Below are 12,003 nucleotides of genomic sequence, written 5' to 3' on the forward strand. Positions count from 1 at the left end.
TTTTTTATTTGGGAGAGAGAGAGAGAAGGAAAATGAGCGGGGGAAAGGGGCAGAGGGAGAGGGAGAAGTAGACTCCCCGCTGAGCAGGGAGCCCGATGTGGGGCTCGATCCCAGGACCCCGGGATTATGACCTGAGCCGAAGGCAGATGCTTAACCGACTGAGCCACCCAGGTGCCCAAAAATAACTAGAATTTAAAGATATTTAAAATTTAGGGGGGGCCTGGGTGGCTCAGTTGGTTAAATGTCTGACTCTTGATTTTGGCCCAGGTCATGAACTCAGGGTCGTGAGATGGAGCCCTGTGTCAGGCTCCAGGCTCGGCCTGGAAGCTGTTTAAAATTTTCTCCCTCCCTCGGCACCATACTCCCACTTGTGTACATGCTCTCTCTCTCTCAAAAAAAAATCCCAAAACTTCCAAAAGAATGTATAAAAGGATAGCTTTGTAACTTGAAAATAGGGAAAAAAAAAAGAAAATAGGCAAAGTTTCTTAGACAAGATAAAGGAAGCAAAAACCGTTAAAAAATGAAGTGAACATCAACATAAAAATATTTGCTCTTCAAAAGATACTATTAAGAAAAAGGTAAGCTATAGACTGGAAGAAATTATTTGCAGTACATATATCTGAAAAGAACTTCTATCTGGGATGTATTAAAGCTACAACTCAGTAACAAAAAGACCAAAAAAAAAAAAAAAGGCAATAAAAAATAGGCAAAAGAGGTAAACAGAAACTTTGCAAAAGAAGATAATGTATATGACCAATAACCACAAGAAAAACTATATGACATCACTAGTCATCAGGGAGATGTAATTTTAAACTACAATGAGAAGCCACTGACACCCACCAGAATGGCTAAAATTAAGAAGACTGACAACACCAAATGATGGTACAGATGTAGAACAACTAGAATCCCCACATGCTGTTGGTGGGCGTGTAAAATATATTGTACAACCACTCTGGGAAATAATTTGGCAGTTCTTTTATAAAACTAAACAAACACCTACCTTATAACCCAGTAATTCCTCTCCTAGGTATTTACTCAGAGAAATGAAGACATACATCCAATAAAAAAAAGAAATCTCCAATATTACAATATTCACAGAATATTCTTCATAATATTCCAAACTAGGAATAGCCCAAGTGTCCATCAGTAAAAGACCAGAAAAACATACTGTGCTCTGGTCACACAATGGACCACTTGGCAACAAACACGACAAGATACTCATACATGCAACATGGATGAACCTCAAAAATATGCTGACTCAAGACTTAAAAAGTACTTACAACATAAAGTTCCAAAACAGACAATACCAATCTATGGTGAAAAAATTTAGTACAATGATTGCCTCTGAAGGCAGAGGTGGTGGCAAGGAAGAGACTGGAGTTTTCTGAGGTGACAGATCCTCTATCTTAACAGGTTGCCTGGGTTACACAGATGTAAACATTTATAAAGACCACTTGAGAATAATATACTAAGATTTGTGCAATTCACTGTATGCAAACATTACCTCAGGTGGCAAAAACCATAAACAAATGTTGAGCTCTAGTTAATGTCAGACATATGTAAATGTTTAGGAGTGAGATATACTGATGTCTACGACTTACTTTGAAATGCATAAAAAACAGATTAATTGATTGATATGTTATAAAGCAAATATTTTAAATGTTAACCACTGTAAAATCTAGGTGGTAGGGTCACTATACAATCCTCTTAAAACTTGGGTGCATATTCTAAATTTTTCATACTAAAATATTAGTTTAAAAACAAAAATACATGAAGTACCCAGGCTAAATGTAATAAAAGATGTGTATAACTTTTGGATAAAATTATGAAAATTAATGATAAGACTTAAATAAATAGGAAATTATACTATGTTCACGTATAGGAAGACCTGGCTTTATAACTGTGTATTTGTCCCAAATTATGCTATAAATTCAATATAATTCCAGTCAAAATCCTGAAACACTTCTCATGAAACTTACTTGATAAGCTCACGCTAAACAGTACAGTCACACAGAAGGAAAGGTTCAAAAACAGCAAGGACAGTGGTAAAGAGACAAGGCAGAGGACTTGCCTGATCAGATATGCTATAGAGTGACTCGGTGAGGCATTGCTCCTACATGCTTGGAATAAAACAGAGCCACACAGATTTATATACAATACATGATCCCACGGATTAGCGTAGAAAGAAGACACTTCGACTGAGGGTACAGGAAATTTTCATCATCCGTTTTTTAAAAATATTGAATTAGACCTCTACCTCACAATATAGACAATAAAATCTACACTTGGTAGTTTAGAGATCTACATGTGAAAAGACAAAATTTAAGATTTTAGAAGAAATAAGAGAATGTTTTACGATCTCTGTTTTGGAAAGGATGTCTTAAAGCACAAAGGTACAAACCATAAAGTAAAAATTATAATATTAAGATGTTAAAATCTCAAAATTCTGTTCAACTAAATATGGCATAGAAAATGACAAGGCAAATAATCGGATTGGGAGAAGCCCTTCACCTTACAAATAATCAAAAGGTTCAGGATATAGAAAAGAAATTCTACAAATCAAAACGAAAAATAAAAACCAAAATGAACAACAACTACCACACACCAGAAAAACAGACATGCTCAACGAACAGGCAATTCACAGAAAAAGAAACACAAATGGCTATTCTCGGGAATAACAGGCAAGTAAATGCAAGTTGAAACCACAAGACAACGATATCACACCCACTAAACTTGCGAATATCAAGCCTTACCAAGCGCCGGTAATGTGGTTCGGGCAAAAAGGAGCTGTATCCTGCATGAGTGGGAGCGCAAACCTAATACGACCACGTAGATGGCAGGAGCAAGTTAAGTTTAATAGATGCATTTTTTTTTTTTAAATGAGAGAGAGAGAGAGAGAAAGAGCGAGAGAGCACAAGCAGGGGGAGCGGCAGGCAGAGGCAGAAGCAGACTCCCCGCTCAGCAGGGAGCCCGATGCGGGGCTCAATCCCGGGACCTTACGATCGCGCCCTGAGCCGAAGGCAGACACTTAACCGGCTGAGCCACCCAGGCATCCCAACAGGTGTATTTTTATGACCACCAATTCCCAACTAGGAAAGCCCTTCGGAATGTACACAAGGGGGTGGGCAGCCGCAGGTGTTCAGAACAGCAGTGTCTGAAAGAAGGAAACTCAACAAGCCAAGTGGTCTTTGCCAGCACCACAGCTAACCAAAAAAGTGGTACATTCATACAGGGAGGGGCTGTCTATGTGAAAACAAAGAGCCAGAGCTGGTAGAATCCCGAACAAATGGTGGCAAGCTACTCTGCCAAGTATAAGCCTGGTCACAAAGCTTTTCACATGTGCTACACAAAGATACACTTCCTAGGCAGTTTTCATCCATACAGCTTTTGACAATAGTTATGTTTAAACAAATGGACGCCTAGTTATATAAAGTGCAGCGTGACATTATATAATATATATTACTTGGGTGTCTATACATTATACATTATAAAGAAATGCAGGAGAATATCACAAAACATTTAAGAGTGACTGGGAAGGGTTAGCACAGGAGAGGAGAAACCAAGAATTTGGCAACATTTTATTTCTTCATCTGGACAGTGGATAGGTCTTCAAGATGCAATATTTCAAAGAGATAGAGCTTTAAAGAACAGTACACAGAAATCTGTGTGTTGCAGAAGTTAGAGAGATGGCTCACCGACAAAAAAGCATGAATTAATTTCTAAAATTCAGACAGGGACAATCGTTCAAATCAACTTGATTCAAAGAATGGAAGAGTTAAACGCTAGTCTTTCGACACATTTACAACACAGTTTATTTTCATGTAAGAAAAAAAAAGTTAACTGCTCCTAAATAAAATGTACATGCACACGTTAAGACCAAAAGGGCTTTCCAGTATATCTTTTCAGGAAATGTGAAATTTAAAACAGGGTGAAAAATGGGGAGAAGGGGAGGGAATTGTGTCTATTAGCGATAAGATAAACATGAAACAGAAGTTAGAGACAGAGTACGACATCAAAACAGCACTGAGTCTATACCCTCCTGGTTATGGAATCAAATTATTTTATCAAACAATATTCTTTCACTTTAAAATGAAGGCTGATGCTTGCTGGCTTCCATACAGAATGAGTCACTGGGTTAAATGTGCAGGCACATATGTGGGAGAGAAGGGCTGGCATTTCTCCAAGCCCTGCAAGAGGGCCTTCCACTCTGCTATAATGGGACACCCCTCCACCACCAGCCCAGCCCCATTTAATTCACTAACCCTATCTGCTTTAGAGCACAGAGAACAACTGTGGCAGATAATGACAGTTACACTACAGCCAGAATGACTAGACAAGCCACCTGGATCTCACAAGGGGCCAAAGAACAGCCCAAACCCTTCAAAAGTCCTTATGTAACTATTTTTTTTTTAATTTATTCATGAAGTAAGTTCAGATTTTCCTTTGAGTCTAATAGGTTAGCTATAGCAAATTTGTCCTCAAGGGTCATCAATCTGATCAGAACTAAACTGCATTTAGTGATTTGCCATTAAAAGATAACCACATCGGCCAAAGGTAACTAAGACACATCCCTGAAAAACAAGTATCAAAGGCAGACCAAATGCCTGAAGCTCTCCCATTTCAGGAGAATAAAATTTTTTTAAAAATAAATAATGAATGACAAGAAAACACCATCTTGGCTCCCCACACCACCAGAAGAAAGAGAAAAGGTTAAAGCACAGGACTCCAGGATATACCCCTACAGCTGGCGTATAGAAAAGAAACGAACACCTAGTCTTCTAGCAGAAATCGCCAGAACTGTGGAACGGAACCAGACATGCACCCACCCAGACAGACACACACCCATGCGTGCAGTGCTGAGTGGATCCTGGGGCAGCAGATACCGAAACAGATGAGCTAACCGAAGCACCTCCACATCTCCCAACAGGTGGCTGATGCTCTCCCCAGAGACGAGGTAAATTGTAGATGGGTTCTCCGTACCTTCAGGTGTTACTAAAGGGAAGTTAACTGAAAAAAAAATTTTTTTTGTAGGGGCACCTGGATGGCTCAGTCAGTTAAGTGTCTGCCTTGGGCTCAGGTCACGATCCTGGGCCAGGGTCCTAGGATAGAGCCCCGCATTGGGCTCCCTGCTCAGCGGGGAGCCTGCTTCTCCCTCTCCCTCTGCCTGCTGCTCCCCCTGCTTGTGCTCACTCACCCTGTCAAATAAATAAAATCTAAAAAAACTTTTTTTTGTACCTTGGTACAGAATGAAGTTGAAGTACTTAGGAGATGCAAAGTATCCAAGACACAAAGTTGCCTATTTTCATGATATTAAAAACAGCATCAAGAGACTAAAATGTATGTGAGCTCTAGTAAAATAAAATAATGTAACAGATCTACAAATGGTGCACCTTCACCTTCCAAGGTGGACAAAAATGCACCAAGCGGTCCTCAAAGCCACAGCAGAAACACAACTGCTAGAGCAGCCGTTTCACTTACAACACATATGCTAACACAATGTAACCGAAAAGGACTTGTTTCTAAATCATAAAAAAAAAAAGTCAAGCATGCAATGACCTGCTTAGCTCTGCACCCTTAGGTTCTCCAAAGTTTTGTACTCACCCTTACCCTTAGAGAAACTTTAATGAATATATCTGAGGTGAACCTTACAAAGGCATAGAAAATTGGTTTGAGGGCTAGCACAACCCTGAAATGAGAGAAGACTTCTTCAATATGGAGAGATCAGGATAAGAGATTCGGAGAGACTTGCTACACAGTTTTTAAATGGATATGAATCCAGGTCAACAGACTTCTAAAGTACATTCCTTTGGGGGGGGTGGGGTCAGGGACTGGAGAGCTCAGGGGTTATATTTCTGTACTGACTAAAAATAAGGTAGATAGTTCACATGGGCCTTTATCAAAGTTACTTTGTTGCTAATTAGCTGAAAAGAAAACTTTTCCTTTTCTAGTAATCTCTCTGCCACACATGATTTTAAACACTAAAATACAGACGTTTCCTTTTACTTCCTACAGGTTAATATGTCTGGTCTTTTTAAAACGTGTTCAAGAATTCCCTCAGAACATTTTTTAGTACTTGGTTTCAAATGATCTGGCTGGACAAAATGCTGTTCATCTGAACACAAAACAGCACACACAGTTCTTGTAGCTTTCATCCTGTCTTTTCATCCTAGAATGACTAACAGAGGATTCAGCAACTGGCCCTAACTGACAGCCTATGGATAAAGAAAGGGAATTTCACCAAGGCCTCTGCATTCAAGGGAGCCAGAATAAAATCAGCAGTGCGTTGTATCTGTTCGTTACAAGTAGTCCAAGCTATACTGAAAATAGAAAAAACAAATTTCTAAATGATTAGTATTCATCAGATGAATCTGTGAATGCATAAGTTCTACAGATACTATATGAATGCGTTTAATTATAGAGGCACCTGGGCAGCTCAGTGGGTTGGGTGTCTGCCTTCAACTCAGGTCATGATGGGGGGAGGGGGAGAAGGGGGGAGGAGGGAAGGGGTGCAGGGCCTGGGATCCAGCTGCATTGGGCTCCCTGCTCTGCCGGAAGCCTGCTTCTTCCTCTCCCTCTGCCGTACCCCCCCCCCACCCCCAACCACCACTGCTTGTGCTCTCTGGCTCTATCAAATAAATAAATAAAATCTTAAAAAAAATGAATGCATTTAATTCTAAGTAAGATAAGCTAAATAAATAAGGCTGCTAGGGACAAACTCTTACTGCTAAATTTCAAAATCTACTGTTAGAGACCTTGAGAGCAATGCCTACAAGTTTTTAAGCAGTTGTCCATCAATAGTTCTGAGTATGTTGTACAGAACTGATTAAATTAAAAAACTAAGTGGTATTATATAATCAAAACTTCAAACTGAAAAAGGAAAAAGTATTCTACAGTGACACCTACTGGTAAAGGGTAACGTAGTAGCCTGACACTATTTGACAAACAGATGTTTACATCCCTGTAGCTCGTACGTAGGAAGCTCCAGGGAAAGACTTAATGATACTCAAAAGGGAAAAGCTAAACAAAAACATTACACATACCAGAGTCTGTAAACTACAAACTAAGCCCAAGAGGCCACCATGATCCTTCCTAACCAAAATTTTTCCAATCAATAAATCTGAACTAAGTTTCCCCTGGCCCCAACTGTCCATGCAAATGAAATTTTTATATGCAAGTTAAGGTAAGATGTCCAATTTACTCATGTTTCTTTTATATTTTAAAGAGTAAAACTGAAGAGGTAAAACTGAGCTCTCTATGAAACTAGACATTTTATTGGTTTTCAGTTTAAGCTGAAGACTTAAATGAAAAGCAGGCACTTGCTTTAAAATAGCCATTATATAAATCCCCTAAGTTCTAAACATCATTTTTCAACAAAACGATCACCAAAATAAAGAGAAAGCCAGATAATCACTTGTTCCCTAAAATGAATGTTTCAAAGGACTGAGTCCTCCCCCCCCATACTTTCATACAAAAATTCAATAAATATTGTTTAATGTGACCAATGTCATCAACTTCAGATAACCAATGCAAAACATCTCAAAAAACTTACTATTTGAGCCCATGTACTTCTTCTCAAACTAAGATTTTCAAATGTACTATTTCAAACATAATTTTAGTCAAATTTAATTAGTGATATTTAAAAAAGCATACTTTTTTAATTAAATATCTTGGTGTAGTATGCCATAGACAGAACCAGAAAGGAAGAGATAATCTACAGAAGGAAAGAGATAATCTACTTCAACTCTAAAATTCCCATAAAATCTTACAAATTAGAGGACCTAAAATTCAAGTATTATGATATCATGCATGAGTGATAGAAAACTTGAGTTCTAGTCTTGGATCTTCCATTAACTGGTTGGGCTTCCAAGACCTACACAACCTTCAATGAACTATATAACTTTTCTGGGCAATAATTTCCTCATCCATAAAATTAGAGGAGGGAACTGGATGGGCCTTAGGGTAATACCACTGCTAAAATTTCTTCAGCTTCTATGATTTCCCTAGCAGATGAGAATGGTTTGGGAATCAACGTCTATACCTCAAAGACTCAATAAACATAGCCACAAAAAGGAGGTCGGCTTTATCTTCCAGGTATAACCTGCTATAAGCAAACAATATAAATAGAATCACACTTTCACACTGTGGTGTAACTGTTTTAAGACTGAAAGAATCCCTGTTTCCATCCAGTGCATTCTACCTGGCACACAGTCAGAACTCAATATTTACTATAAAAAATGGCTGCGGAAAAAAACTACTCATTATGTAACATGCAAGACTCCAATACCAACTCTTTAAAAATGTTTTGTGTTTTGTTTTTGTAATATAGTTATGTTTTTTACATACCATGTCTTTTAATGACAATCATGCAATCGAGGTGAATAATGCTTAAAAGGCTATAGATCCTTAAATATGGACAGGGGAAGCTCTAAAACATCTAAATATCAAAGTCAGAATACATTCAGGTCATAACATTTCCTAAATTTATTACCTGCCTGTTAAAACTGGTTCAGTTATTAAAGAACCAGTAGTGGTGGGAACACAATATACACTTCCCCATACTAATTTGAACCCAATAATAGTCCTTATACAGTGACTTCCTCAGATGCAATCAGGCCTCTTCTACCCATGAGTACAAAGAATAAAATGGAACAAAGATGTGCTTCACTTGTAAATAGCTACAGAAAACTTCTGACAACCGTTAACATTAACAAAACAATAAACAGTCTTGTTCATCAGCTTTCCCTGCTTGGTGTTTAGGACCTTCCCATTTAGAAATTTTTAAAAGGGTAGCCAAAGCTGCCGGAGACAGTTCATGTACTCTTCTGCCTGTTTAAGCAACCGACTGGCATTTAGGAACAGGCGACAAAGGAACACAAACTTTTACTTATGTCAAAGGTGAATTAATATGCTTTCTGTGAACTTCAAATTGTGTGTATCTTTTTTCATTTACAATACAAATATTAGCTCTTAAAATGTAAATTTGTGCAATGAGTTTACACTACGTTCGCCCTTTAAATGTATTCATTCACTCATTAATCAAATATTTATTGAGCACCTATTAAGTCCAGGACTATTCTAGGAGTTGGCAATAGGAATGAACAAGGAGGGGGGTAAGACAGGAAGACAACACACAGGAAAATAAGATACTTTCATATGGTGATAAGTGCTTATTAAAAAAGTTATTTGAAGTATGACTATAGTTATCTAACTTATTTCCTTTATATAAATGATTACATGTAGACCTCAGTAAACAAGAAATTTAAATCATTTCAAAATGATCATTTCAAAAAGGAAAAATTACAGCTCACATTCACACACGTGTACTGCAGTTTCAATGTCCTAAATGAGTCAAAGAAAGTATATAACAAACTGAGAACCACTGAAATATGAGATGAAACAGATTTAAAACATCTGCACTGTTCTCTTTGCTGGGTAAGCACATGGAGGAGAAAGGTGAATATCCAACATGTATTTTTAAAAAAGAGAAGACAGTGAAAAAATAGAGAAGTTCACCTGGTATTCTATGATATTCTATGATACTTTCAAGGCGACTACAACGCATATTAAGAAAGCTACCAAAAGCAAAAATATTTAAAATAATTTCCAAGAACATTCAAATCATTCCCGCCCCCCCGCACACACTCCCAACACACACACACACAGAATATTATCAGTTGCTCTTAAAAGCTACTGGTTTGGCAGGAATTTACTTTCTCCGACTTTGGCTCATTTCCAAACTCCCCAAAATATGCAAGGCAAAGGTAAACTGGTTCTCTTACTCCCTCCCACCTTTCTTTCCGCGCAAAGCCAAGAAAGGGTAGATCAATAACTTCCTTCCCGGCTGCGCCCTGCAGGTGAGGGCTCAACCGGGAAGGGGCTCCTCAGCGCGACCACCCCAAGGCCGCGGACCCAGCTCCGCCCGGCCCCTGGGTCCGCCCGCCTGGCCCACGGAGCGCGGCCTCCGCCCCGCGCCAAAAGGAGGAGCGACGCGGATGAAGGAGATGCACGGCGGGATCCGGGGAGATGGAACCGCAGCGCCAGCCGCCCGACCGGTCCCGGCCCCCGGCCCCCGGCCCCCGGCCCCACACCCCCGCCTCGGCACGCCGCTGACCTCTCCGGGCCCCGGGGCTGCTGCCGCCGCCGCCGCTGGTGCCCGCGCCCGGGCTGCCGCTGCCAGAGCCGCTGCTGCCAGAGCCGCCGCTGCCGCTGCTGCTGCTGCTGCTGCTGCTGTTGCCGCCGCCGCCCTTGGCATTCTTGCGCGGGGCCATTGCGCGCACTCCTGGAACGGGCGAGGGGTGGGGGCTCCCTTGGTGAGCCGGGACACCGGAGGCGCGGGGGCCGCTAACGGCGGCAGGCACTGCGGCGGGTGCGGGCCGCTGCTCCTGCAGCAGCGCCTGTGTCTCGGCACCGCCCGCCGCGCCTCCCAGGACTTTCGCCCGCGTGCTGGCTGCGCGCGCCCAAGCCTCGCGTGCGCCGACCCTGTGACTGCCTTCCCCGGCGAGAGCGCGCGGCTCGCAGGCCGCCCCCTCCCCTCCGGTCACGCCCCTTCCCGCCCGAGCCCCGCCTCCTCCCCCGCCCGCGGAAGGCTGAGTGACGGAGGGTAGAGCCAGTCACAACGGCCTCTGTGAAGGGGCGGAACCCTGCCGTGCTTCCCCACCCCCTGAAGACTTGGGGCTGCCCTGGGCGCGAGCCGCCTTCGACTTTCCAGTCTGTCTCGGTCCTTTGGAACGTGGCAAACGTGGAAGCCAAGAGGGCTCTCGCGAGCGTTGGCGGACCCGCCACGCTCTGGCTGGATGGGGCGGGGCGCGGAGGCGGGGCCGACGGGCACGTGTGCAGCGTTCGCACCAAGCGTGGCCTCTCGGCCTTTCTCTGGGAATTTTGTTCACGTCCCACTTCGCTGTACACATAGACTCCAAAGAATGCAGTCCCGCTCCCTGCGAAAGAGCTGTGTTTCTCGTCTGTTTTCATATTAAAGCATTTCTGAAATGGTGATGTTAGGAGTAGTTCAATGCTTAAGCTCTATGTTAATTGATCAGTTGGGTTTTAAAGCAGGACTTGATTTTGTTTATGCCATCAGTGTTTTCAGAGAATCTTAGTTAAAAGGCGCGAGTGTAAATGTTAAACAAAAAGTTCATTTTCTTGCCCTGGATGGCACCCTCTATTTGAAATCTCCGTCTGCCGGGCTAATGTCCACAGTCATCTTTCCTAGCTGTCCCCAACCGGGGGTCCCCTCCTGTGCTGTCGAGCTGTCAGGGCCTGAACTGAAGGCCTCACGTGGTCTTAAAAATATCTGGGCCCATGGATGATCCAGACAGGAACTTGCGGTCAGGGACGTCACCATCATCTTTGTGTCGCCAATTGCCAGCACAAGTCCTGGCGCGTAACCGATAAGCAAGAAACGTTTGGTGATTTGATACATTTCTGGCAACTTCTTAAAACCTTCCCCCAGTTTTTGATCATGTTTTGGAAACCTTGCTCCTGGAAGTGTCTCAAGAGGGCTCCGAAGGAGAGAAAGCGTTGCAATGTGGCATCTGGTTTCCTTCCTCTTCTCCAACCCCACTACCCCCTATTGGCAGGTCCCCGGGGTCCACCTGACTCTTCTGCTGTGAATGGCTCAATGCTGTTTGGGCACTGCCTAGTGATACAGAGAGGCCCACTGAGGGTCGTGTTGAATAGAGGAAAGAAGTCCTCTCTCTTTTTTGTGAAATAATGTCAGGTAGTTGTCAGGATATAACAGGGGCAGGGGAGCTCCCAGTTTTTACTGAAGCAGCTCTTTGTTTTTATCTTATCACATCTCTTTCTGCCTCTACACATCCTTTCTCCCATCCAAGCCACCTTACGTTATTTCAGTGGGGGGTGGGGAGCTGGGCTAAGAGACAAATCTAAGTGAGAGTGAGTACTCGGTATAAAATAATAATGAGAGTGGAAGTGAGAAAAACAATGCTCTAGATATTTGAACTCTTAAATTCTCACAAAATCCTGAGTTTGTGTCCATTTTTTTAG

General features: G+C 42.0%; 1 protein-coding gene across 6 annotated transcripts in view; it reads right to left on the reverse strand.

The window, feature by feature from the left end:
- Nucleotides 1-10,539, reverse strand: part of ASPH (aspartate beta-hydroxylase) — a 212,813-nt gene extending 202,274 nt beyond the window's left edge. Inside the window, exon 1 of one of the 6 annotated variants that reach the window (XM_073892803.1) lies at nt 10,112-10,524. In XM_073892803.1, coding sequence (XP_073748904.1) covers nt 10,112-10,268 — 157 coding nt within the window. In that variant the 5' untranslated portion in view covers nt 10,269-10,524. Of the gene's footprint in view, nt 1-10,111 lie in introns of all 6 variants that reach the window. The other 5 variants (XM_073892801.1, XM_025870635.2, XM_073892806.1 and 2 more) reach the window with 5 other exon arrangements.
- Nucleotides 10,540-12,003: the final 1,464 nt, after the last annotated feature.

Source organism: Callorhinus ursinus, unplaced genomic scaffold (assembly GCF_003265705.2).
Source record: "Callorhinus ursinus isolate GAN/ISIS: 27379988/994484 unplaced genomic scaffold, GSC_fseal_2.0 scaffold5, whole genome shotgun sequence".
In the NCBI taxonomy this organism is placed as follows: Eukaryota; Metazoa; Chordata; class Mammalia; order Carnivora; family Otariidae; genus Callorhinus; species Callorhinus ursinus.